Source organism: Penicillium mononematosum (genome assembly GCF_028829835.1).
Source record: "Penicillium mononematosum strain IBT 11891 chromosome Unknown utg000005l:1.0-9366267.0:1.0-9372171.0, whole genome shotgun sequence".
Classification (NCBI taxonomy): Eukaryota; Fungi; Ascomycota; class Eurotiomycetes; order Eurotiales; family Aspergillaceae; genus Penicillium; species Penicillium mononematosum.
In genome coordinates, this window is record NW_026643275.1 from 1,512,363 (window position 1) to 1,537,968 (window position 25,606).

General features: G+C 48.3%; 14 protein-coding genes across 14 annotated transcripts; 9 read left to right on the forward strand and 5 right to left on the reverse strand.

Annotated features, from left to right (window-relative positions):
- Window positions 1–795: 795 nt before the first annotated feature.
- On the reverse strand, window positions 796–1,185 carry N7519_008666 (uncharacterized protein; the record flags this gene model as incomplete). Its single annotated transcript, XM_057295441.1, has 1 exon — window positions 796–1,185. One exon carries the CDS (start codon window positions 1,183–1,185, stop codon window positions 796–798), a length of 390 nt encoding a protein of 129 aa, XP_057143323.1.
- Window positions 1,186–1,649: 464 nt separating this feature from the next.
- Window positions 1,650–4,034, reverse strand: N7519_008667 (beta-glucosidase; the record flags this gene model as incomplete). The annotated part of the gene is made up of 5 exons (XM_057295442.1): window positions 1,650–2,466; window positions 2,527–2,645; window positions 2,744–3,460; window positions 3,514–3,635; window positions 3,737–4,034. The coding sequence occupies 5 exons, from the start codon at window positions 4,032–4,034 to the stop codon at window positions 1,650–1,652; spliced, it is 2,073 nt and encodes a 690-aa protein (XP_057143324.1).
- Window positions 4,035–5,182: 1,148 nt separating this feature from the next.
- Window positions 5,183–5,437, forward strand: N7519_008668 (uncharacterized protein; the record flags this gene model as incomplete). The annotated part of the gene is made up of 2 exons (XM_057295443.1): window positions 5,183–5,274; window positions 5,341–5,437. 2 exons carry the CDS (start codon window positions 5,183–5,185, stop codon window positions 5,435–5,437), a joined length of 189 nt encoding a protein of 62 aa, XP_057143325.1.
- Window positions 5,438–5,756: 319 nt separating this feature from the next.
- On the forward strand, window positions 5,757–6,283 carry N7519_008669 (uncharacterized protein; the record flags this gene model as incomplete). Its single annotated transcript, XM_057295444.1, has 3 exons — window positions 5,757–5,803; window positions 5,900–6,167; window positions 6,248–6,283. 3 exons carry the CDS (start codon window positions 5,757–5,759, stop codon window positions 6,281–6,283), a joined length of 351 nt encoding a protein of 116 aa, XP_057143326.1.
- Window positions 6,284–6,422: 139 nt separating this feature from the next.
- Window positions 6,423–6,608, forward strand: N7519_008670 (uncharacterized protein; the record flags this gene model as incomplete). The annotated part of the gene is made up of 1 exon (XM_057295445.1): window positions 6,423–6,608. One exon carries the CDS (start codon window positions 6,423–6,425, stop codon window positions 6,606–6,608), a length of 186 nt encoding a protein of 61 aa, XP_057143327.1.
- A 1,165-nt stretch (window positions 6,609–7,773) lies between these two features.
- N7519_008671 (uncharacterized protein) lies at window positions 7,774–9,001 on the forward strand (the record flags this gene model as incomplete). Its single annotated transcript, XM_057295446.1, has 5 exons — window positions 7,774–8,243; window positions 8,295–8,406; window positions 8,458–8,548; window positions 8,599–8,683; window positions 8,761–9,001. The coding sequence occupies 5 exons, from the start codon at window positions 7,774–7,776 to the stop codon at window positions 8,999–9,001; spliced, it is 999 nt and encodes a 332-aa protein (XP_057143328.1).
- A 2,269-nt stretch (window positions 9,002–11,270) lies between these two features.
- On the forward strand, window positions 11,271–11,754 carry N7519_008672 (RNA recognition motif domain-containing protein; the record flags this gene model as incomplete). The annotated part of the gene is made up of 4 exons (XM_057295447.1): window positions 11,271–11,290; window positions 11,350–11,422; window positions 11,493–11,599; window positions 11,658–11,754. 4 exons carry the CDS (start codon window positions 11,271–11,273, stop codon window positions 11,752–11,754), a joined length of 297 nt encoding a protein of 98 aa, XP_057143329.1.
- Window positions 11,755–12,650: 896 nt separating this feature from the next.
- Window positions 12,651–13,826, forward strand: N7519_008673 (gelsolin family protein; the record flags this gene model as incomplete). Its single annotated transcript, XM_057295448.1, has 1 exon — window positions 12,651–13,826. The coding sequence occupies one exon, from the start codon at window positions 12,651–12,653 to the stop codon at window positions 13,824–13,826; it is 1,176 nt and encodes a 391-aa protein (XP_057143330.1).
- Window positions 13,827–13,933: 107 nt separating this feature from the next.
- Window positions 13,934–14,614, reverse strand: N7519_008674 (uncharacterized protein; the record flags this gene model as incomplete). The annotated part of the gene is made up of 3 exons (XM_057295449.1): window positions 13,934–14,091; window positions 14,156–14,260; window positions 14,338–14,614. The coding sequence occupies 3 exons, from the start codon at window positions 14,612–14,614 to the stop codon at window positions 13,934–13,936; spliced, it is 540 nt and encodes a 179-aa protein (XP_057143331.1).
- Window positions 14,615–15,217: 603 nt separating this feature from the next.
- On the forward strand, window positions 15,218–15,559 carry N7519_008675 (uncharacterized protein; the record flags this gene model as incomplete). Its single annotated transcript, XM_057295450.1, has 1 exon — window positions 15,218–15,559. The coding sequence occupies one exon, from the start codon at window positions 15,218–15,220 to the stop codon at window positions 15,557–15,559; it is 342 nt and encodes a 113-aa protein (XP_057143332.1).
- A 780-nt stretch (window positions 15,560–16,339) lies between these two features.
- N7519_008676 (uncharacterized protein) lies at window positions 16,340–17,263 on the reverse strand (the record flags this gene model as incomplete). Its single annotated transcript, XM_057295451.1, has 1 exon — window positions 16,340–17,263. One exon carries the CDS (start codon window positions 17,261–17,263, stop codon window positions 16,340–16,342), a length of 924 nt encoding a protein of 307 aa, XP_057143333.1.
- Window positions 17,264–18,518: 1,255 nt separating this feature from the next.
- N7519_008677 (SGNH/GDSL hydrolase family protein) lies at window positions 18,519–19,447 on the reverse strand (the record flags this gene model as incomplete). The annotated part of the gene is made up of 3 exons (XM_057295452.1): window positions 18,519–18,936; window positions 18,990–19,081; window positions 19,142–19,447. The coding sequence occupies 3 exons, from the start codon at window positions 19,445–19,447 to the stop codon at window positions 18,519–18,521; spliced, it is 816 nt and encodes a 271-aa protein (XP_057143334.1).
- A 2,530-nt stretch (window positions 19,448–21,977) lies between these two features.
- On the forward strand, window positions 21,978–22,517 carry N7519_008678 (uncharacterized protein; the record flags this gene model as incomplete). Its single annotated transcript, XM_057295453.1, has 1 exon — window positions 21,978–22,517. One exon carries the CDS (start codon window positions 21,978–21,980, stop codon window positions 22,515–22,517), a length of 540 nt encoding a protein of 179 aa, XP_057143335.1.
- A 1,463-nt stretch (window positions 22,518–23,980) lies between these two features.
- Window positions 23,981–25,560, forward strand: N7519_008679 (succinate--CoA ligase subunit beta; the record flags this gene model as incomplete). Its single annotated transcript, XM_057295454.1, has 6 exons — window positions 23,981–24,019; window positions 24,072–24,267; window positions 24,322–24,418; window positions 24,485–25,239; window positions 25,290–25,411; window positions 25,468–25,560. The coding sequence occupies 6 exons, from the start codon at window positions 23,981–23,983 to the stop codon at window positions 25,558–25,560; spliced, it is 1,302 nt and encodes a 433-aa protein (XP_057143336.1).
- Between the last annotated feature and the right edge of the window lie 46 nt (window positions 25,561–25,606).

Below are 25,606 nucleotides of genomic sequence, written 5' to 3' on the forward strand. Positions count from 1 at the left end.
GAGTGACGTTGTACGCGATGGGATACCGATGAGACTGACGTGCTCTGGATCTGTGAATAGGTTGAACATGTATTCCTGGTCGAGCTTGTCCAGTGAAGATGCGGGTGATGTCGAACCGGCCTTCTATCTGCATTGCGATATCATTAGGACAGTTGAGATAACCTGCGATGACTGAGGGTAGAGAAGACTTGGTCCTTGTACGTGAAAGACCCTGTTATGAGGAATCCTACTAATGACATTCCACCGATAAGAAGTTCAAAATATCCCGAATATCCATTAGCATTACTAAAAGTTCAATAGTCCATAAGTTTCTAATAATAACACATTATATCCAGGTATTAGAAATTATTCCAATAAGGTATCTAGTCAAGTCCAAATTAGCTTGGTGGTTTTCGCTGTCGCATACTTGTATTGGGCTGGTATAAACCACTCCCAGCCTCCTTGCACATGGTTACAACCTCTCATTCCAAGATTTTGAAAGGGAATTAGAAATAAACCCCGTAATACAACCAAACTATTGTTTAAACATCCCGTGAATCTCATGTAGTAATTATAAGAAGCGAAATATGGGGATAACTAGCAATATGCTGGATCGAGCAGCGAGTTATGCAGAATGATCGTGAGTTATCAACTAACAGCTGGACGAAACTCTTCTCTACGGTAATTCTATTGGTATCATTCCATTTATTTATTTCCCAGTTATATTGCTGCAAGTACTCCAAAATAGCCAAGTAAGCCACTAAAGCCATGAAAACATCTTCTAAATTGGTAAATGCGACTAAAATATACCAAAACCTATATAGAATCGAGCAAATCCTGAAGCTGCCAAGCAACAGAGCGCTCACTGTGCGGATCGTGGATAACAGTTCTACTAAGCTCAATCAAAGTGTTCTCGATGAAATCACATAGTCGAGGGAAAGTAGTCTGGAAGAAACCAGGACGTCTGTGAGCGACGAATGGATGATCCGGAAAATACACCGAGATATCAGACGCCAGTATCTTAATCTTGCGCAATGATTTAGCAGTCATGGTGAGTCTCTGGCTGACTATGTGCTGATGGCCCGGGTGGTTAACTAGAATATCAATCTCGCCCTCGAGTTCTATTCGGAACCTATAGATCTCTTGTGCGTAGGTAGGTACGAGGTTGTAGACCCAGCCTGATGCGGAGCTGTCCCACCAAGCCATTGTTCCTGGGAAATAAATGGACAAATAGATTTTTTCAAGGGACGGGAGAGATTGATATAATAGTTGCCGAAGATGTATCCAGGAATTGAATATCAAGTATGATGGTTTGCTACTTCGAGATGGATGGGCTCGGGTTTTATATATCACTGTGGGGTACAATATGCATGGATATGTTGGAATAACTAAGCCGACACCATGATCATTAACACTCAAAGAAAAAGTAGTTACAAAGCCCTTCTTCGTGTTCTTTGTTATTCTCCTGGCTCTTGTCTCGAGTGACAGAACCTTGTCTTGTGTACAAGGCCTTTGTGGATAAAGACATCAATTTCAACAGAGGCAAGTGTGGACGTAGAACCTGCCAATTGAGCCTTGAATTTATGTCATGTTCTCAGACAAAAGTTCGGCTTGAGACAAGCCGTTTCGAAACAAGAGGTATATACACGCCAAAGATAGGGGTAATAGTACTAAGCGACAGTAAACTTTCCGTCCCCGCGAATATCCCGACTGGAGGCTCCAACATAGATAGTGAAGGTACCACTGGGCACAACCCACTTCTGTGTCTGCACATTCCAGTAGCTCAGATCACGCCGAGTAAGCGCGAAAGTAGCCGTCCCCTGTTCTCCCGGTTGGAGATTCAACTTCTGGAACCCTCGCAGCTGCTTGGGCGGAGTGCTTGGGGCAGAGTCTGGAAGGCCAAGATAGAGCTGAGCAACTTCAGCACCAGCTACGTCTCCAGTATTCTCGACAATGACAGAGACAGTGCCGACCGACTGGAAAAGTTCCTCAGCCCCGCCAGGGACAATGGGTCCATTTGATGGCCCAGCCGTGGCAGAAACGCTAACCGCGAGTCCACTGTAATTGAAAGTCGTATACGACAAGCCATAGCCAAACTCGTAGCGCGGGGCGATGCCGTTCTTATCGAAGTGGCGGTAATCAATGAACAGGTCTTCAGCGAAATTGTCGACAAGCGCACTGTTCCAGCCGGCACCGTAATCTGAGGGCTGCTTGGCAATCGTGTAGGGGAGTTTGCCGCTCGGGGATGTGCTGCCATACATCACGTCAACCAAGGCGTTTCCGCTTTCTTGACCCGGTAGTCCGGCCCAGACAATTGCCTTCACTGAGGGCTGTGCCAGGATAGTCTCTAGGATAATGGGCCCCACGCTGTGCACGACTACGATGACATTTTTGTTCGCCGCTGCGACGGACTTGACGAGCTCGTTTCCGTTGTGCCAGGGGTCGAGGTTGTTTCTGTCGCCAACGTTGCCCTCCACTGTAAGGTAACTGGGCAGGGTGTTAGTGTTGCCGATATATTATAGGTGCGGTGACGCAAGTCAGACTCACCCTTCGCCGGCGTCTGCGTTAATGAAGACCACGGCAGTCTCTGCCGCTGCGGCAGCAGAGGCAGCAGCTGTGGTGCTGTCAGTCGTACTCTCGACAATTTTCGTACCGTCCTTTTGGGCCTGGACCCTGATTGCATCAAAGAGGAGCAATGAGGTACTAGAGTGACATTGTCAGTTCATCGGACTTGCGGTGGATCTGCTGGAATTGGCTTGCTTACCGGGAACTCTGCTGTACCACTGCCCCACCCCATAGCCAGTGTGCCAGTGTTGCAGCCGCGGTCTACACATGCATTGGGGCCATCGGGGTTGACGATGGCATCCTGTCCAATGATAGCCAGGCTCTTGGGTTTCCTAAGAGGTAGAGCATGCTCCTGATTCTTCAACAGGACAATGGAATCACGGGCGACCGTGCGGACGACACTCGCATGGTCTGCTGTCACGTCGACAGTGGCTTTGCCGCCATTCCAAGAACTGAAAGTGACCTCAGGGTAGCCTTGGTCCTGACCAAGAAGATACCAAGCTGCCAGGATACGTGTTGCCATATCATCCAGGCGGGATTGAGGAACCGAGCCATTAGTAACAGCCTCCACGAGGTTTGGTCCCCAGAATATGCTTCCAGGTGGCTTATTGAAGTCACTGCCGGGCATCGTCATGTCGAGTCCAGCCAAGGCACTATTGACACCCGTGTGCTGCGCGTTCCAGTCGCTCATAACGTAGCCAGGGAAACCAAGCTCGTTCTTCAATAGCTCGTTCAAGACAGCGTCACTCTCACAGGCCCAAGTCCCGTTCAATTTGTTATAGGAGCACATAACAGATGCTACATTTGCCTTGACTGCGTTCATAAACGGCCATAAATACAGCTCATGCGTGGCGCGGTCGCCGATGTTAGAGCTCATGGTTTCGCGGTTGTGCTCTTGCTCGTTTCCAAGCCAGTGCTTGAACATGGTCAGGGCGGACGAGAACATCAGCAGAGTGGAAGTGAGCGTACCTTGGCACAGGCCTGAACGCCCGAATCTTGCATACCATGGATTGTCTCTTCCATACCAACCCCACTAAGATATGGGTCGACTGAAAACCCTTCCCAGTTCCTACCGCCATCGGGATTCTTTCCTAGAGGTCCAGCAGCTGGTCCTAGCTGGACATGTACGCCTAGACCTTTGGCTTCCTCGCCCATTGCGGCACCGCGCGCGTACAAGAGACTACGATCCCACGTTGCTCCGGCGTTGATACCCGCAGGAACGCTGTGACAGGATTCGCGTAGCGAATTCCCAAGGGCGAGTCCTGTAGGCATAAAGAAGGGTAGTCGAGTGAGCTTGGGGCATAGGTGTTGCCCACGCAGGGCCCTCCTTGCCAGCCGACGCCAGTGGCAATGCCAACCTTTTCGGTCTGATTTAGCTTGAGAAGGGCTGCTTGGGCCTTTGAGTAAGCCGCATCCCAGCCGGCAGCTCCTGCGCCATAGGCATCGGCCGCGGCACTGAGTGCCAGAGCCGAGAGAAGAAGGTTCTGCATAATGCCGTTTGCCGTGGGTGGTCACTCGGTAAATTTTCCCCTGGTCTGGCGGCGGAGGGGTACCATTTATAACCCCCCGCGCATGGGATAACTTGGCTTAAATTCCCACGGCCAGAAATTCCCCCCTGGTCCGTGATGCTGGTCTAGGCGCAGATTTGAAACCCATGACCAGAATGAAGGGGGTTTTCCTTGGCCAAGAAAGCACGAGGTCAACTCCACATGTAAAGCGACACACGGGTGGTTGTAGGTCACAATGAAACATGCAGGTGAATAGGGTTAGTCCACCGATGGCCTCGGGCCACCGGGAAGCCCCCTTTGATTGGCGAGTGAGACACGGAATGTGGAAAAAGTGGCTGGCTATTGTGAAATAAATAGCCTAAACCTCTTGTTTTCGACAATGGCCAGACTAGGCACATAATTTGAAAGCTTTCGACGCAGATCAGTACTACCTGGGGAAATGTCCGTTAATACTTGCTGCGGGTTGCCGGACTATTCCCCGTGTACTACGGGGTAGGCAGTACCCCCGCCCTCCACCATCCTGTGGAGTAGATCACAATAGCTAGGAATTGAGCCAGAAGAGTCAGTGTTCTATGCTAAGCTGATGGAATGAGAAGGACAAAACAACGGAAGAGCCAAGACTCTCCCAACCCCTGCCCAGACACAGATGTCGTTGCACGGCATGTCCTGGTGTGGTATCGCAAGATACGTGGAAATAGATGATAAGGAGAGACTCATTACACAGTGAAAGGAAAGAAAGAAAAAGCAAAATGAAGATGTTTCGAGTAAGAGAGGTTAGCAAATATAGCAACGGTCGAGATGTATTGTTGACATCCGGGGCATCGCGTGGCCGGTATAATACCGTATGCCGAAAACCAATCTTCATGTTATTTGTAGTGATGGACCAGTAATATTACCGTATTATGTTTTCTCTGGCCCAATCCCTTCAATGTTACTATCGTATACTTCCATTGAATTCAAGTTAGCTCTTATTACCCAAATTACCCAAAAAGAAGAATACGACTTCGATACATCACAGTACCTCGGTAGTTATCCAGGGATGTATGTACCGTGTGCCCAGGTACCTAAGTAGACCTGAATCTTCCCCACACGATCGGTTCCCCGCATTTCCACAGATCAACCATCTCGACATGTCGCACTCCAGCAGAAAAGACACAGAAATGACGATGGGAGAAGGAGAATATATTGCGACGAAAATGAGCCCGTCAAACCTGCGAGGCCTGTAAGGGCCGCAAAACCAAGGTAAGAATTAATAACACAAGGAAAAAGAAAACGGCTAACCATCTAGTGTGTCGGGGTCGAGAATGGCGACTGAACTGAACTCAACCTCAAAGCCCGAAAACGACCGTCCTGCGGGGTATCCGAGGAAGCTTATGATTGTCTGATCAAGCTGCCACCACGGTTCGTTCCTGAGGAGGAGCTGCCCGAGAGTGGAAAGCATAAGTGGCTACCTGGAGCGAATGAAGAATGATCCTCCTGCACATATCTCGCCCGATGGTCATGACAGAGATGCACACCCAACGACACTGTGTCAGCTCTGAATCCCCGTGATAATAATGATCCGCAAGAGCTGACAGTGCCTGAGGATAATTCACTCTTCCAAGAAGAACTCGAATGCATGACCCTAGGGTACTTCGGGGAAATACAGTAAGCCTACTCCTTATTTATGGCCGTGGCCATTGGATACTTACTGAACCATAGGATATGTTGGCACGAGTTCCTCACTACGGTGGTATCACGCTGCGCGCATGGTCAGTGAGCGGGCCATACCTTCAGATCCACGCGTCCTTATCCCATTGAAGACCGGCTTGCTTACACCAACCACACCCGAAAGCGTCACTGGTTAGCACCGAGTCGAGCACTACTTACCGTGCCATCAGCTATGTATGGAATACACGGCACGATTCATTGCACAAGCCCATTCGATGCGTTGTTTCTATTCGCTTGAGCAGTTCTACGCAATACTTGACCACACTTGGAAAGTCGGGTGAAAACCTCGAGTTCTTCTTGGATATGCTCGCTTTACTCTATATTCGCGATCGGGTCAATACAGCCCAAGGTCCCGTCAACATCGCCGGACAAAACACTTCCCGAGGATCTTACAACACCAGCAGGGTATGTTACGCTGGCAAAGGAATTGGTCCCTCTTCTGGTAGGAAGCTTTGATCTTAATCATAAAGCAACAATATCCATAGGGAAACAGGAACGACCCTACCATCTCTGGAGGGTAGGCATCTATAAGGAGAGCTGAGGCAGTAAAGCTGTCAATCTTAATGTCCGGCCCGGAGGTAATCCAACCTCGCTCGAAAGCCTGCTCGCATACACCGAACAGGACCTTGTCAAGGTACTACCTATCGGTCATACGTACGAATGGCTTTTGTCTTCGCCCGTACCATACTTCTCAGTTTCAAGCCAGATGAGAACAGTGAAATGCTGATCAAGTGCATTGAGACGGCCCGCGCCATTGCCGAAAATTCCAAAGACACAGTTGCCTACGGCGTGCTTGACAGTTTCCAACAAGAACTGAAAGCCAGCGAAGCAGAATTTCAGAAATAAGCCGAGGCAAGGGACGCTGATGATGTTCCCTACAGTGTGCTAAAGCCAAGGTATAACGCAGTGTCGATTTTGATTTAGCCTTTGCACGTCAAGAACTTCGCCTACTGTTAGAGGCCAGGATTCCCGACTGAAAACTGTTTGGTTTTAGAGGGAAATTCCACTGATTTGGCGACTTTAACTCAGGGGAAACTTTTCAAATGCTTAATTATCAAGCTCATCTTTATTTTTATCCCCTGACAGCTTGGGAACAGGTCCGGACTAGGATAATATACTGAAAGATAATACTCTAATCAATTGGATATTCCAATTCAGTTTCGCCATATATTTTGCACAGTCCCAAATATTGTCTCCGGGAAAGATCGACCGCCGATTATATTGAGCACAAAGACGCAGTTATGCAGAACTGACATTCTCTGGAAGTTGCAACAGCTGATATGGCCCCTTTGTTGCGATTTGGTCCTCCGTCACTGGTTGCTAATCTCGTCACAGGTATAAGAGCGGTACTTTTAATGGGAGGATCATGGATGTATGGCCGGGGTTACTAAACCACTTCATGGAATTTTTTTTTCATGGAACCACATCTCCAGAACTTTGAGATTAATACCTCACTGCTAACAGATTTGCGAACGTTGGAAAGGGGATTTCCCTGCTTGAGAAGCAGAAAGGCCAGTAGCTGTAGAAGATAGAGCATGGTGGAGTAGCGAACAATTTGAGCTTCCTGTGTCCACTAGCTTCATTCGACTAATCGACCTTTCAATGTGACATTGGAATGTCGTAATGACCCAGCTAGCGGCCTTGTTGACAATAATGAGCTTCGCAATTTTACTGGCGCGCCCGAGGATTATTAAGCATCTTCCATTTCCAAGATTAGCCGCGTGGCGGAAGTAGTCAGAGTGACATCGGTACTGATCGGGAAAGACAAGTCTAGTCTCCAAGCCTGCTGTTCACGTTTATCAGTCAAGATTTTTAGAGGCGCCTCCCTTTGGTTGCTGTTCGGTTCCGAACCCACAGCTAGGCAGGTATATATACAAGGCCAATGACGCGCATTGGCGTCATGTGTATTGCACGTTAGATGTATATAAAAGACACCCACAACTGTGCAGACTAGCTGGGAATCGGAGCATTCGAAGACAGCAAAATTAAACATAAGAATCAGCTCCTAACCATGTCACGTCACGTTTGCGTTACTGCCGCGGAAGGTCACACCGGCCACGCTATCATAGAGCTGCTATTGACACACGAGGACTTCAAGAATGCTGTTGATTCGGTCACTGCCCTGTCTCTCCAGCCCCACGGAGACACTTGCAAAGAGCTATCCAAGCTCGGGGCTAAGGTTGTCACTCACGAGCCGGGCCGACTGAGCAAGATGGTGGACTCCCTTAAGGCGGTCGGCGCAGACACATTGTGTCTCATTCCTCCTGCACGCCAGGATAAGCTCGACCTGACCATAGAACTGATCGATGCTGCGAAGAAGGCGAATGTACCTAATGTTTGCTTCATTAGCTCTGCTGGCTGCGACCTTGCGGAACGTGATAAGCAGCCAAGACTGCGAGAATTTATCGACCTGGAGACAAGAATCTTGGCCAGCAAGGGTGATCCATCCACGGCCACTGGCCATTCTCCGGTTGTGATTAGGTAGGGCGGTATTGTCCAGTGAAGTTGAAGTTTGCTAACTTGGAATCCTAGGGCCGGATTTTACGCCGAGAACCTCCTTCTGTATTCCCAGCAGGCGCAAGAAGAAGGAGTACTTCCTATCCCGCTTGGACCTAACCATAAGTTTGCGCCAATTGCATTAGGGGTACCTTTTCCACAACATGCCCAGACGGACATCAACTGACAAAGTCACTAGGATGTTGCGCAGGTTGCGGCACACGTCCTCTCCGGAAAGGGGAAGCATGGGTTTAGCGATAAGCACCGCGGCCAATTAATCGTGTTGACAGGTAAAGTAGCCTGCCCGTACAAACTGTTTTTCGGCGCTAATACCACCCAGGGCCAATGCTGGCGACTGGCGATGAACTTGCTTCTGCTGCCAGCAAAGCCTTAGGACACGAGCTGAAATTCGAAGATATTTCAGAGTACGTAAAAAAAGAAACTCTCTCTTCTATCAAACCATAAATACAAAGTATGGGCTAACGATAGTTGCAACTGTCAGGTCAGAAGCGAAGAGAGTACTTCAGTCCCAGTCGGCTAGTGATAACTCGGAGCTGCAGTATTTATTGGAGTACTATTCTCTAGTTCGTGAAGGAAAGACGAACTACATCTCGACTAACGCTTTTCATGATATCACTAATTCGCACCCACAAGAGCCAGAGGACTTCTTCAAAGTTTATGCGGAAGAGTTTCGCGTGAAAAAACAGCCAAAGAAACGCAGAACTAGTGGTGGGAAAGGTTGAGTGTCCCTACTTTTCAGGAAACTGCATCAGAACATACCGCGGTTTTAAAATGGAGCCATATAGCTACAGTTTAATCCTTTCGGTGAGGTTACTGATGGAGCTTTTATCCATCCATTATGAACTACGTGTTTCTTAGTTGACAATATCTGACCCACACGGTCAGCCCAGTGTGGTTGTTGAATGTCAACGGAAGAAATTGTTCTATTAAAAGTGTTTTTGTATAATGAGGTCTTCTGTGCATTATGAGTTTTGATTGAACACGGTATGATGATGTGGCTTTCTTCAACTATTTCAACCAGGCACTCTTTTAGCTCTGGCAATTGCGCATTGTCCAATAAGAAATATAAAGGTCGAGCGGTCTCGTCATTAGTTGGGCCTTCCAAGGTGTGGAAGAACCGCACCTGCTGTCGATGACTCACGAATATCCTATACAACAAGTTTGAAAACAAAAGCATCACCATCTAAAACTCTCACTGGTGATTATGGAAATTGGTGGAAATTGGTCCGTACGACCACGACCACAAATCGCGAAGCGATCGAGCAGTTTAGGCCGGGCCGACCCTTAATGCGGCTGTGTCAGTGTGCAAACGTTGCAAACTTCCTCTGTGTACATCATCATCCCCATGGCTTTGCCCAGCGAATTTCGTCCTCTTTCCAACACAATGCCTAGCATATGATATTGGTACGAACGGTCGATGCGGTTCTCTATTTGTCATTTTGCCTGAAATATTTCCGAGCTATTCCTCCGACCATTTAGGCGCCTACTTGTGATGTTTGCTTCGGCACCTGATAGAAAATGTCGGGATTCAAATGATAAAGAATACTTACAATCTGTGAGTGGAAGTCCTCAGTGACTCCCCCTAATCTTACACTTTAGGTCGAGACCTAGTCCGGAAATATGCCACCTACCATCCCACTTCAACCACCTCCCACGGTCACTATTCGACCGGCCTCTGAACGCAAGATAACGAGAAACTCTTGACAATTGGAATTTGCGCCGAAGTATAACTTGTGGACGATCATGTTATTAGGGAAATTCCGCGGAGATAGAGTGAAGAAGATCTACAACCTATACTACAGGAGGCTCTGGTTTACGACACTCTTGGAAATCGTCCACGAATTGCCGAATGACTCTCGAGATTAAATACTACCCTCGTGGTGACCTTGTGCAATATTTGGATAGGAACTCAATTACCCCCGAGCTTCGATCGAAATGGTACCAACAGATCTTAGAAGCTCTTGTTTCCATCCATAGCTGTGGTGTTATCCACGACTCGGCGATTTTAACTCTTCACCTGGCTATGTAGCGCTTGGCTATGAGAAAGCTACACACTGCTTACCGCGAGATTATGCCCTTCATAACACGGAAGCCTCCGACATCTTTGCCCTAGGATCGACGCTTTCTGAGCCAGTTGCTGGCGAAGCCCCATTTAGCGAACTTTATGGTCTAAAATCTGATAATCTGGATGTCGTCGAAGCTCGACGCCAACGACAGCATGTGGTAGACTATGAGATTGAAACACGCTACAAAAATGGAAATTTTCCTGATGTTGCTGATGTATTCTGAGGAGAGATCATATTCGGTTGTTGGAGAGGCGAGATTTCCACTGCCCAAAAAGCACTTTATTTGTACTTGCATGACCGACTTAAGCCGCATTTCTGAACTGAGAGCATCCTCTACTGTCAACCAGATTGCGGCGCTCTCGAATACTGGGGTTCTTGAAGGATTCAGGTATCTCGAATTCGAAGTCCTATGCAAGAGCAACGGGCCCTACCCACTTCTCCACTTCTGTACCTCTTCATATCCCACCTCAGTCTTTGTAGTGGGATTTTGGCTCCATTCCTGATCGTACGCATGATCTCTCTCGATGAGATATTTAGCTCAGTTGGCCTATTGGTCCATACAGCAGCCGAGACCATGGATCTGTTACGTTCCTGATACTGTCAGGGCATCGTTTGCCACTACAGGATATTCTGCCATTGAGTCAAAGACGACTAAATTCGGTATTGCCACCTATGTAGTGGGTTTTAATTGACGAATAATAGTTTAATAGGATGCTCAGAATAGGGATAATCTAGGGAAACAGTGAATAAACATGGTCCATCATGGTAGAGTTTGCTGTTTCGCCTCCTTCAAAGACGTGCTGACATCTCATGCGGGGCGAATTAATTTTGTCTCTCACCGCCACGAAGGGCCTATATCTCCTCAGATGCCCCGCATCTTTTAATTCTCTTCATCAACACCTCGTGACTCCCACTTTCTTTCAAAATGTCTAAGATCTACGTCGGGTATGTCAAATTCCTTCATTTTGGCATGTGTGAACGCGTTATACTGACAATCATACTAGAAACCTCTCATGGCACACCAGCGACGAGTCGCTCCGTCAGGCCTTCGGCGAGTTCGGCCAGATTGTCGACTCTGTACGTGAAAAATTTCCAAAATTTCCCAATTTGCCTCTAAGAAAAGACACTAATCTTTCATCTCTTCTAGATCGTCATGGTTGACCGTGAGACTGGTCGCTCCCGTGGATTCGGCTTCGTCACCTACTCTTCCGCTGAGGAGGCCGAGGCTGCCATCAACGCTCTGAACGAGCAGGAGTATGTTTTTCATCCCTACCGAATACAATCTCAGTCTCAGTTGCTAACCCTAAGCTAGCCTCGATGGTCGTCGCATTCGCGTTAACCTCGCCAACGCCCGCCCCACCGGTGGCTTCGGCGGCGGTGCTGGCGGTGCCGGCGGTGGCCGCTGGTAAATGTGATCAGTGACATGAAAAAGTGCGCGATGGTTATGCGGAGCGAGAAAAACGTGATATATTGACGCTTAGCGTTGGTAAGTGTATTGTTGCGTCTCTGAGAGATCACAGTCACAAGGCAGTTACTAGAGTTACTCAAGAAGTAGATAGTATTTTCACTCGGTGTTTCATATACCTCAGGACATTAGGAATTTCATTTCAGAGCCGATCGATTCGTGCACTGATTTACACCTCATTTTGGTCTTTTTTTTTCCTTGTAAATTTTCAAATTTTTATCGGGCCCAATTTAATGCAAGGCTGCCATGAGGCTGGAGTTCTGTTAAACTATTGGTTGCCATGTAGTATCTCGTACATATATCACAAGTGGTGTCACCAGCAGGCAATAGAATAGGGGGAATATCCGTTTGTATGCGTGTCCTCTCGCAGAAAATTTCTGCTCCGCTCTGAAAATTTCGCCAGGGCGCATGTTGATATCGCCGACTTCCTTTCCTTGAAGGTCGTACACTAAAATAACCCTTCGCTGTTTGATCTACAACATAATATGTCTTTCTGAATATCTAAGTCTGTAGCCAGTGATTTCTGAGATAAATCAGACACAGATGAAGCCACCGTATGATTAAAATATGTCTTCTAACATGGCATCATGGCAGTTCAAAGGCATATTGCGCGAACCCTTTCCCCTAGCACCTTCCATAACTTTGAGCCTCATATAAACAATACAACATGACGCTGTCGTCCTGACTAAAAATAGTATGAAATTACCGACGTCATTGGCCAATTGCTCCCAAAAGGGATGCCCCGCGGCTCTGGACCCACCGCCACATGCCTGTTCACTTTATCAGCATCACTTCCACTTATATTACACGCAGCACACACATCACAATATAACCGCAAACATGGCACCCCACGAAGGCCTCGTCCACCCAAAAGAATACGATATCAAAGACAGCAACGTGGAGCTAATCGGCAGCGACCTCGACCACCGCGTGAAGTACAATTCCGCCCAGACCGAACCCGCCTGGCAAAACATCCCCCAAGAACCCGGCCTCACAATATGGCGCATCGAAAACTTCCAAGTAATCCCCTGGCCGAAAGAAAAAACCGGCCAATTCTACGACGGCGACAGCTTCATCGTGCTCCACACCTACAAAGTCGGCGACCAGCTCGCCCACGACATCTTCTTCTGGCTGGGCAGCAAAACAACACAAGACGAAGCCGGCGTCGCAGCTTACAAGACCGTCGAGCTGGACGAGTTCCTGCACGGCGCGGCAACACAGCACCGCGAGGTCCAGCAACACCCCTCTGACGAGTTCCTCGCCCTGTTCCGGAACTACGCCGTCCGGTCTGGTGGTGTGCGCTCCGGGTTCACGCATGTTGAGCCCGAAGAGCGTAAGGAGGTTCTTACCCTCTTGCGTATCTTCAAACACCCCGGTATTGCGCGTCTTGACTCGCTTATCGTGCATGAGGTCGAGCCTACGTGGAAGAGTCTCGATGAGGGTGATGTCTTTGTTTTGGATAAGGGGAATAAGATCTGGGTTTGGCAGGGGAAGAAGTGTAGCCCGATGGAGAAGGCCAAGGCCGCGCAGGTGGTGAATGACATGACGCTGGCGAAACATGTTGATGTTGAGGTTCTGTCGCAGCTTGAATCCAGGTCTAAGATCTTCGTTGACTTGCTCGGTGGGAGGGATGTCGCTCCTTCTACCTTGGAGGCGCCGAGACCTGGGCGGTTTGCGAAGAGGGGTCCTGATGAGGGTGCTCGCTCACGCAAGCTTTTCAGACTCAGTGATGCGTCTGGAAACTTGTCGTTCGATCTTGTCAAAGATGGGGACCGATTCGATCGGTCTGATTTGGATGGTAACGACGTTTTCCTTTATGATACTGGCAACAGAATCTGGGTTTGGCAGGGGTCTGGAGCAAGTGCGGGTGAGAAGGCGATGTGGCTCAAGGTTGCCCAATTCTATGTTCGGAAGATCCAGGAGAGCCAGGAATCTTCTGAGGCGTATCTCACGCCGATTTCGAAGGTTGCGCAGGGCCATGAGAGCCCAGCATTCTTGAAGGCTTTGGCGGTCTAAAGTTGTACATGTATCATTACTGCGATATATAAATGAAATAATTGACACATAATCTACAAGTAATCGTTTTTCCACCGAAAAACAATCTAATATCTATTTTCATTCCCTTAGATCAGACCGGTATCATTGTTTCCCATATCCAAAGCATCAGCCTGCTTCCGCAGCACGTCAGCCCGGAATCTCCTAAACGCAGTCTCAATTCTCTTCTTGCTCTCGGGATCCGCGGAGATACTCCTCGTCCCTTTCGCCACACCACCAGCAAAGCCTACACAACGCAATGTTAGCACAATGCCCCCAACACGCAATCACAACACCAAATATAATCTTACCAAGCTCTCCACCCAAGAACAATCCACCGGCCGTCGCAAAGAAATAAGTCGCGATGTCACCCAAAGTAGTCGGTTTTAACAGCGGCGTGAGGTCAGGAATGGACTCTAAACACACAATTAACCACACCATTCTTTTCTCTCCCTTTTTCAAGAATCTCCAAAATTGCAAAGAAATAACATACCAGTCCTCCCATCCTCAAAAATAACCTTTGTCGGCCTCTCCTGCGCCCGAATAGCAGAGAAGAACGCCTTCCGCGTACTGCGCAGTCGGATGGCGGCTAGAAGACCAAGACTGACTCCAACCGCAGAGCCAACTGTTGTCCACAGGGAGATTGAAGATGCCGCTGCTTTCAGCTTGTCGCGGTCTCCCGATTGAAGGTCGTGTTGCATGTGCTCGTCGGCGAGCTTGGCTAGCTCGTCGGAGCGGCGTCGGCGGAGGATGGCGAAGGATTCGGACATCTTGGATTAGGACGAGGAATAGAAGAAGAGGTGATTTTGGGGGTCTGTAAACAGGAGACTTTGAAGAAATACAAGGGGTATAGCAGCTTGAAATAATCAAGGTCTCGGAGCTTCCAAGTAGATCAGGTGATGACGTCATGGTTTCCCAGGTCGGAAACCAGCTTGGAAGTTCAACTGGGCAGTTCAACTTGTCAAGAGAAAGAAGAGAAGATGATTGAATTCCCTTCTTCACCTCAGTCGCCCTTGTGTTTATCGGGGTTAACCCACACGTGGAGCCCTCAGGGTTTACCCAAAGGTTGCTGTCACTCATCAGTCGCATCACCAGTCAAGTCAGAATATCTACAAGTGACCTCCCATAACCCACCGTTCCGACCCATTTGTCTGACCCAAAATACGAGCTACGCAAAAGGTTCTCCTGCGATCAATGCGCCTAGGCATTTATAGAAAGAACAGATATCCACCTTACCCAGCTGACGTCAGATTCGGCCACGACCTTCAATATATCTAGAAGGTCGAGTCCTCCAACCCTATAAACAACCCACGATACCAAAGCTCCCAAGCAGATCCATTCTCTCAGGAAACCAGAAACCAAAACCACCCAAGATGGTCCGCTTCCTCACCGACAACCGCATAGCCCCAACGCCAACCTCCAACACCCAGCACAAACAAGAGCTCCTCGTAATCGGCGCCGGCCTTCCGCGCACAGCAACATCCTCCCTCCAAGCCGCACTAGAAGAACTAAACATAACACCATGTCTCCACATGGCACAAATAATCCCCCATACCTCACGCCAAGAACTCCTCATCGCAGCCACACACTCCACCGACACCGCAACACGACAAAAACAGCTCAACGCCCTAGTCTCCGGCTACGCCGCAGTCTGCGATATGCCCGCTGTATTCTTCCTCGCTGATCTGATGGACATGTACCCGAGGCACGGGTGATCCTAACCACGCGACCCAGCGCGGAGACGTGGGCGGAGAGTTGTCGCGAGAGCCTGGGGTTCTTTTTTAGCGGTTCTTTTGGCGTTCTTGGGTTCCTTTGGGGAACGGAGAGGTTGTGGTTTAGGCTTAACATGAGGATTCTCGAGTGGGCTAAGGAGAAGGTTGGGGAGGGGGATATCTTTTCTGCGGAGTTTTATGAGAGATATAATGAGCTTGTTAGGGGTGTTGCTAGGGAGCGTGGGCGGGAGGTTCTGGAGTTCAAGGCTGAGGATGGGTGGGGGCCGCTTTGTGCTTTTCTTGGGAGGGATGTTCCTGTTGGCCCTTTTCCGAGGGTCAATGAGAGGAAGACTTTTGTTTTTATTAAACGGGTTTTGGTTGTGAAGGGGGTTGTTAGTTGGATGGCGCTTGGGGGTTTGGTTTGGTTGGTGTGGAGGTATTGCATGGCTTTATTTGTATACTTGCCGCTTTTTGCTCACTGAGTACAACTGAGCACGCCCCTGAGTCTGATCCGCTCACTGAGCATTACCAGGTGGGCAGATCTGAGTGCTCTGCAAGGATTCAGGCTGTTTATCGCACTTCTACGCATTTACAAGTGATGGGCATGCATGTTGCATGCTGGGTGCATACGTAGATACCTGTTCCACTGGATCTTAATCGTCTTTTAATATATTGTGTCTAAATGCCCGGAAGGAAGTCTGACATACACCGGGATGGAGACATGCAGTAGGCCCGTTTCAGCCACTTCGCGGTCTCTGCAAGGTGCTATTCTTGGCCTTTAGACTAGCGCGTTGCATAGGATCCGCTCTCAATGTCGTCCAGAATAGCGAGACCCCGTGGCTCCCAACCAAGCTTTTCTTTTGCTTTCTGGCCCGACGCCCGGTTCTCCGCACTGAGAAAGCTTGCTACAAAATTTCCCATGCGGTTGGTGACTTCATCAAAGGAGAGCGACTTCAGTGGAAGATTGGCTGTGCGAGCAATGGCTGTAGCTAGTTCCCGGGCCGTCACTGTGGTACAGGAAACCGCGTTGAACACGTCCCCTGGTTGAGCCTTGTCCGCCGCCAGGAAATATAACTGGGCGGCGTCATCTACATGCACCACGGAAGTAGGTGCTGCTCCCCCGTCGATGTAGAATACCTCACCCATGCCTGTGAACATGGTCATGAAAAGCCGAATCCCACTGCCGCCACGACCGTAGACCCATGGCGCCAGCCTAATAGCGCTGACATTGATACCCTGGTCCCGCAGTTCTAGCGCATGTTGCTCAGATCGAATGCGATCATTCATTGGCTGCTCTGAAAGAGCCGAGTTCTCATCGGTTTCGAGGCCGTCGGGATGTGCCCCAACGACGAGAGTGCCTGACGTGACCACCAGTGGCTTGGAAGTGCCCTTTAGGCCTGCCCCGATGGCATCCACAGCACCTCCGTCGATGCGCACAACTTCAGCATAATCCATCTTGCCGAAATTACCGGCCCATGCGTCTGCGAGATGGAATACGACGTCAGCCTGGGCACTTTGCTCCTGCAGAACGGAGTGAGATTCCAGGCCGCCGCGTACTGGAGTAGCGCCCAGGGTTCGAATCTTTTCGTCACTTGCTTCAGTTCGTGATAGGGCGGTAACATGATTGCCTTGCTGGATGGCTTGCTCCACAACCACGCCGCCGATGTAGCCGGAGGCACCAGTCATGAAGATTCGTTTTCCGATCATGTTGTTCGAGCTCTGCCGTCCTCGGTGTAATATGATATCGCTTTCGAAGCCTTGTGGGATTGAATAGGATATCCCGACAGGAACAATGATGCCCTGTTAATAAAGGAAGGATGTGATGATCAGGAACAGGGGTGTTTCATTCCGTCTGGAGTTAAGAAGCTAACCGACGAGGTCCAACGTAAAGTCCGTGTTAAAGTCCGTGTTAAAGTCCGTGGCAAAGTCCGTCCATGTTTATCTCTGCACGAGATAGGAATACTCCGAATAGCAACAGCTGCTCGGAGAGTTCGGGTGATTGTGTTCATTCGGCTACAGGTACTTGACCGAAATGCATAGAAGCTATACCACTGCGTGTCTTCCCGCAACTTAACGTTTAGCCCCAATTTAGAGTAACGGGAGTGTGGTTCTTGAAGTCGCCGGTCCTGTCAATTCTCACGCAAAGGGTCGCCTTCGTAAACGGCGCTTTAGTACCAAATGTGGTGCCTTTCCAACTCATTGGTCAAATCTTTTAGAGGGAAACCGTGTTGAGCGAAATTGTTGTCGATTTTCCTTTTTCACATAATGTGATGCATGACATGACTTTGGCAACTGTTGTAAATGGTGGAACGGAGTTTATAACAGCTGAATATGTTACAAGTGCAACTATATATGGACCAGCGGTTATTGAGGTAGCATAGCGCTGGTAAGCATGCATTGAAAAGAGAATAGTAGATGCTGAACATTTCACGCCAGCTCAAACTTTGCGGAATCAGTTTCAATCGAACGTTAGATCGAATATCTTTCATATATTACACGCTCAAGCCTTTGTATTCGATCACCTAGAAACAAGGAAGCGCAGTACTTATCTTTTATCGACGAGCCCATTATCCGGCCAATTTCCAGCTTCTCAAGAAGTTCTAATCTTATCCACTTACTGGGCCTTATTATATTCCAAAGCCCGAGTAGCTTCTGTTATAATCGTGTGATTGAATGAATGGGTTTGGAATGAATGATGATTTAGTGAATTTTAGATTGTTTTTGACTATTTTTCACGCTTTATTTAAGGCTTTGTGGTATCATACATAAGAGAAACCAATGCACACTAGATAAGGTTAGTCTTGCCCAAGACATCACGGAAAGAATGGGCAACGTACTCATAATTATCTGGGATGCAACAGCCCACAGATGCCATGGCCGGGGTCGGGGCGAGTCGTTAGTACTTTTTATTGTGGGCTGAGACGGGGCCGTGTATGCAGGCAGACTCGGATCAGCGGTGCTATCATCTCAGGTCCTTTTCACGGGCCTTGCTGATAGTGGCATTATTGGTGGAAGTGGTCTTTGGCGCTTTGAGAAAGCCTTCTTTCTCCGCTTGTTGAATGGCCGCCCACCACACCGATGCCATTTTCTCATAGCCAGCGGCTGTCGGGTGGACCTTATCCACGAGTTGCTTCCACTGGATGAAGCTGCTCATATCAGCTACGACGAGGCTTTCACCTTGTGCTCGACGTTTCGCTGCGAGTTCTAGGTATTGCTTGTTGATCTCTGTGCTCAGCAGAGGCTCCTCTCCGTTGAATGTGAGGGTTGATAGGATGATGGTTGTGTTGGGGATGTTGTCGAAGAGGTATGTTAGGAGGGAGTCCATCCGCTTGCCAGCAGTGGCTACTTTGTATTTTTGTAGAGCATCATTTGTACCAGCGCTGCGGGGAATATGTTAGCGTGCGAAGAGATGCTGCGCCGATTGGAGACCCACTTGATAAGGATTACGTTAGGTTGTTGTGGAATGATCTCCTTGGCATGAGAGGCTATTTGATCAATTCTCCAGCCGATGTGTCCATCGTGGTCCTGGGAAGAGTCAAAATATGTCCTTCAAAAATGGGATGGAGCAAGAATCGAGTAACTCACATTATCATGCATGGTACCACTTTTCGTGGTGCCAACCATGTCAACATCCCAGCCAGCATAGCGCAATTGCTGTCGAAGCCATTTCCGATATCCATTCCCATCTGCTGATTTGTACCCCATGGTAATTGAGGCACCGAGCGGTAGAACCCGAAGCGGAAACGGCTTTGTGTCACGCGACTGAAGCGCAGAGACATCGTCTGAAGACAGCAGATTATCATGAGAAATGGCAGTAGGTGATGCCAAAACCAATGTCAGCCATATTAGACAAGCCTGGACAACCCAGAGAATGGGCGTCGACTGTCTCATGGTGACTGGTGGCTGGTGACTGTGTAGAGGGAGTGTTGTGGGAATATCAAACCGGGAATCACCATTTTCTTATATTTACCGTCTGAACGAATTTTAACGTCAGATCCGGGCGATCAGATGTGCTTTCTCAGCCTCTTGATTTGCCAGTAGACTTTGTGTGAGCTAATTCAGATCCACTGGGGGGGCTGGGTACGGAGTACGCTCAGGGGCGATCTCACTATCTAAGCCTCCCTCTGATAAGCCAAACCTGTTGTTATGCCCGTGGTCCCTGAGACGAGTCAGACTTCTTTCTTTGATATTTTCTCCCCCAGTTACTAGTGCTGACTTGGAGTTTTATTAACTGATCAGGATTGGGCAGATTGGATGTTTCAGTGGAGGCTGGTCTCACATCAACACTATTCCCGTTTAGGTATAGTCTGGGAAAAACATCCTGAGTGTTTCTCCGATTCCACGTTGCGACTCGCATAATTTCCATTCGCACATTCTCTTATCTACCTAGGTAGCCTGGTTTAGCCTTACCAACATGGCTATACGGTGTACTTGCATTGCATGTCCAAAAGCCAGGACTTATCTCGGGCTCGTATAGGCCTGTCGCGAATCAACACCGAGAGCTCATTCAGGTTACTCTGGGCGCCCGCGGAAATGGTACATGATACACCGGGGCGTCGAGTCATGACACACATTGATCCAAGCGAAGTCCAGATATAGCGCATCTTCCGGTGACTCCGGACGTTCTGTCGGGTACGGAGTAGTATTGCTGCACGTATTCTTTTACCGTGAGGCTATGCAACTCATGTCTCGTATCGTGGTGGACAAGATGCGCCCCTTCGCTTAGGGGAAAAGAAGGGCTTGTCCTAATAACCTTCGCTTCCAGAAGAGGCACGGAGGCTCTTACAAAGGAAGTGGGGGCTAATTTCTCGGTTTGAGTCAAGCGAATCATACAAACTATCCGTGAAACACTACCTAAAGCATCCCTGGCTAGTGATTTTGCTGGATTCTTTAGAAGTGGATGCTTCGATCAGATGATCCGTTATGCGAGTACAGAGTTACAAGCTTGACCAATATGAAGTCAGAGATCCCGTGCTCCTTTTGCTATGTCGAGGTTACATTCGATTCATACAGCGAGGTACTCGATCCTGCAGTAATCTGGAGGTAATAGACACCGCCACGGCTATCTTTAGAATAGATATAGTAATCGCGGATCTAACAGAGAAAAACCGTCGAAAGGAAACAGTGAGTTTATCTCACAGCTTCTAGTTACCCTGCGTGAGAAACATATCCATCCCTATTGGTGCGCCACGATGCATTATACCGCTCTATAAAAAAAGAAGTCGAATCATATGGCCCGGGCCGTAGCGGCATCTTTCGAAACTTTCCGAAATTTTTGTGCGTTGAGGCTCTTACAATTATGTGATGGCAACGCTATGGACCAATGCGGTCGATCGCGCATTTTCCGTCGGACCCCGTGAGCTAGTGTGGCTTGGTCTTGTTTGGAAAGGCACTTTTGGTTCCTCGACAATGTTTGGGTAGGCTCTCATTGGGTCAAATACGTCCAGATGTTTCCCGGAAGACGGCGCAATCCATAACTAATATTGAAAGGACTCTGAGGCGACTACGGAGTAAGGAGTACAAACAATGTCGCTTGGTAAAGAATTTATGCCCCATAAGAACTAGACTTGTAGCACAAATTTCGCTGGAGGGTGGCTGTGCTCAGACAGAACCAACCTATCCCGCAGTGGGTTCCAGACTAAGCGCAACGAATCGTCACACTTTCACTTTGACAGAAGTTGTGTTGTTCCATCCTAAAGTCTTCTATGGGCGCTTTATCAAGAAGAATTTAAGAAATAGGTCTCTTCGAGCGATGGGCCCCAGGCGGAACGGACCGTGACAGTCTAAAGGAGCCATGTGGCCCCACGCACGGGGTAACAGTACACTTCGAAGAACTACCCCACGGTATGGCCCTAATATACATACATTAGTATCAACTTCTGTCCGCAGTGGCTCCCATCTACGTTATCTGAAAGTACCTTGGCAGCCAATTTTTATAGGGTTCTCCAAAGTCCCCGTTATGTAGGAAATGACACAGTCACCTCTCTTGGACCCGGCCATATAATCCAGGACCACTTTCCTGATAAGAATTCTGCCATTGGCCGGACAGCGCATTTGCGCGTACTGAAGGTCCAAGCTCGTATATTGAGCTTGTATTGCCACAAGTCAACAGCGGTCAGAGACTGACCGCACCCGAAACAGGCGATTCTTGGTAAAAGCCCGGGTGAAAAGAAAATTACCTGATTAGGGAATTCTTGGCATGTGTGCTGTCAGAGTTTTGGTGTACGTTGTGTACGTCACTTTACCAGATGGTAGTATTTAAATCTTGGGTGTGCTCCGTGTAGAGAAGATGGTTATTCTATAGAAAAAATTTATCATTCCAAAGTTCAGACGTTTTACGTTCGCGGACGCCTCAACTATCTGACTAGCGTTGGAGTCAAGTTTTTGCACTTGTCACTTTTATCTATTGCGAAGGTTCACAATGTCTTTCGGTGGTACCGGTGGCCGCGATTGCCGCACTGGTTTTGTGACCTGCTTGGAGTGTAATAAGCACGAGGTTACAGGGTTTGAGTTGCTTTGTGGCAGTCAAGAATCCGACACACCTGGCCGTGATGCTTGGAAATGTCCGGCTTGTTCCAATTTGTCTTACACCGATAGCATGTTGAAGAACATGCGTTTTGTGGAGATTGCTGCCAATGGTGGCCCCCGTGGTGATGACACGGATGATGGCGAAGAGCCCTCCACAGATGGTTTGCGTGAAGATGAAGTGGAGTTGGAGGTTCCAAAGCAAGGAATTTCGAGAGTGGCGTTGGATACCCCAAAGTCTGGCGGTTCAAATAGCTCTGCTCTAGAGAACCCCGTCGTTTTTGAAGGGAGACGTGTCAACGCCATCCTCAATGACTTGGTAGAGTGTGAGGACCAAGTCAGTGCCATACGGCACCGCTTGGTGAGGCTGATCCGTGATGTGCAGGATTTCTATTTCGAAAATAGTAAGTTTCTTGACACCTGGCCAACTCCATAATTAACGTTACCTAGACGGCGGGGACGATGAAGGGATGTCCCTTCTAGCGAGGAAAGCCATGCAAAAGATCCATGGCCGATTTATCCTCAATCGCGAAGCACACTATCTCTTGGAACGGGAAATGGAGTTCCAGAGAATGTTGGAAATGTATCGTAAAGAAGGTGCACACGATGTCGCGATTGTCAATTCCGTGCCGAAGTAACTACAAATTTTAGCCGAATACAACCCCACTATAGCAGTACAGTACATGCTGCCTGTAAACATCATTATAGGCACTTGCCTAGGACATACGGACAATTTCCTAACGTAAATTAACCAAGTACTCATTAGAAATTACTATCAGAGAAAATAATCGAAGTAAAGGGATGGCACCGGTTTCAAGGACACACTATATAGAAATGTGATCTACAAGAAATACTCATACAATTGCCAAACAAGCTAATAATCTCAGGCCAAGCCATACTAATCATGACACATATAAGATCTATGTGCAGTATAGCTCAATCCATAGAAATACAACAACGCCATGAAATGTCGGTAGAGCCAGCTATACCGTACAGTAAAACAGATATTAAGTCCATTGCGCACAATTGAGAGTTTATTTAGTGGTCAGGTCAAGACGTGCTTTGATTTAATCATAGCAGTCATTCGTTTAAAAAGCGACGAGCAGTCCCAATTCGAATCCCGCGCTAGCCAAAGAAGCCGGAGTCTCCTCGAGGATCATCCCAAGATCTGGGCGATTATCTAGAATCACCTGGCAAATAGTACCGAAATTAGCTACGTACGCCTCCATAGTGGTGCGAGGCCCTAGCCGTTTATAGTATTCTCTCACAGCTAATTCATGAGGTCCGGTAATCATCAGCCGCTCCTTCGATAAAGGATTTGGTAGAGACGAAGTAATCACGGGCGTACCATTTTGTGCTAGTAAAACATTGCTAGGGTGCAAAATAGTGATGGTACTGGACGGTGGACGGTGAAGCGCCGGCTCGCCCTCCAAAGTTACGGGTGGAAAGACGGCCGTTTCTGGCGCCAAAAGTGGTCATTTTCGGCGTCATTTTCACAAGTCCTCATGTTCTAGTTGTAATTCTAGGTTTATGTAGGAGGTATTCTAGCTGTAAGGTAGCCATACTAGTGATGAGATGGGTGATGAAAAATGCGGATAAAACTTTTTTAAAAAAAAAAATTTGGCAGGTTATAATATATACGTGAACCAGAACCGGAATATCAATTCAATATACGGTCAATAACTGACTCGGCCATATCATAATCATTTAGCTTTGAAGTTCTTCTGTGCTGCCGTAACTTGGTAAATCATGACGAGGTCAAGCCGAGCTCATACAAATAAACTTTCCGGACAGTCAACCCCAGATATATCCATTGATGTCATCGCCCAAATACCATAAATTCAACCTCAGATTAGCATTCGGAGTCAACGTCCTAGCATGAAAAATATATAACTCACAATGATTACCTGGCGTTCGATCGCCCGCACCTTCCAACGTGTTCGTACAGTCTAGAGGTGTGATATAGAACGATATATTAACCATCGTGCAGCACCATGCGCCTCTCAGAGCCCAAGTACGGCAGCTGAGTCTGCTTGAGCATCACTCACACAATCTACTCAAAGAAGTAAGAACTCCCTTCACACAACCCAACAGCAATGCTTATACAACCCAGTTCAAAATACCAGTTCCACCGGGATTCGTAGTCACAACCCCAGAGAAAGCCAAGGAGGTTGTGTCCGTGCTAAGTAAGTCCACACCATCCACTTCACATCCCCGTACAGAAAACCAACATGCCACAGATGGACCATCAATGATAAAAGCCCAAGTCCTCGCAGGCGGCCGCGGTAAAGGCAAATTCAACAGCGACGGCGAAAGCGGCGTCCGACTAGTCGAGTCGTGAGTTCCCCTCAAATCAACATCCCAACGTTGGATACATCACCGGACCCAATCTAACACACCCAGACCAAACGAAGCATTCAGGAACGCCACCAACATGCTCGGGTACTACCTAACAACAGCACAAACTCCACAAGATGGACTCCGCGTCGACAAACTCTACATCTACAAGGCCGTCTCCATCGCACAGGAATTCTATTTCGCAATGACATTCGACAGACAGCGTGCCGCACCTGTGCTACTGATCTCGTCGGCGGGAGGAACGAACATCGAAGCGAATATGGACAACCTCCACAAACTCTACTTCGGTCTCTCGACCGGTATCACCGATGAGATCGACGCGTATATCCAAGCAGAGCTGGGATTCTCGGATACTGAGATGAAGGATATACACCGGATCCTGGTGCAGATGCTTAAGTTGTTTAAGGAAAAGGATGCGACGTTGCTTGAGTTGAATCCGCTAGTGCGCTCGGATGAGGGGGAGTTTATTTGTCTGGATGCGAAGTTTGGATTTGATGATTCGGCGAGGTATAGACAGAAGGAGCTTTTTGGGTTGGAGGAACGATCACCTGAACAGGAGGAGGAGCATCAGTTGGCGGAACTGGGGCTTAATTATGTTCGGCTTGAGGGGAATATTGGGAATATTGTTAATGGGGCTGGGTTGGCCATGGCAACTAATGATCTTATTAGTTTGCATGGCGGAAAATGTGCTAACTTTTTGGATGTTGGGGGGAGCACAACGAAGGAGGCTTTGTCGAGGGCTTTTAGGATTCTGAAGAACGATCAGAGGATTAAGAGCATCTTGATTAATATTTACGGTGGTGAGTATACATTTAAACAATGTGGAATTGAAATAGCTGATCGGTGATAGGTATTGTGCGATGCGATATGATTGCCGAGGCCATAGTTGCCGCTGCTGCTGAGATGGGTGGTTTCAAATGCCCGGTTGTGGTTCGCTTGCAGGGTACTAATTCCGAAAAGGGATTGAAGCTGGTCAGTACGCCCGTTCACCTGTTCATTTGATATAGCGTGGCTAATTGCAATTCTAGATCGAACAATCCGAGTTGGATAACTTGGTTGTAGAACCTGAGTTTGAGAAAGCTGCCCAGAGGGTCGTGAAGGAAACGCCCAGGGTTGAATAATAAATTGACACAGAAATCGCAAGTCAGTGGTGCGTCTTTACCATAT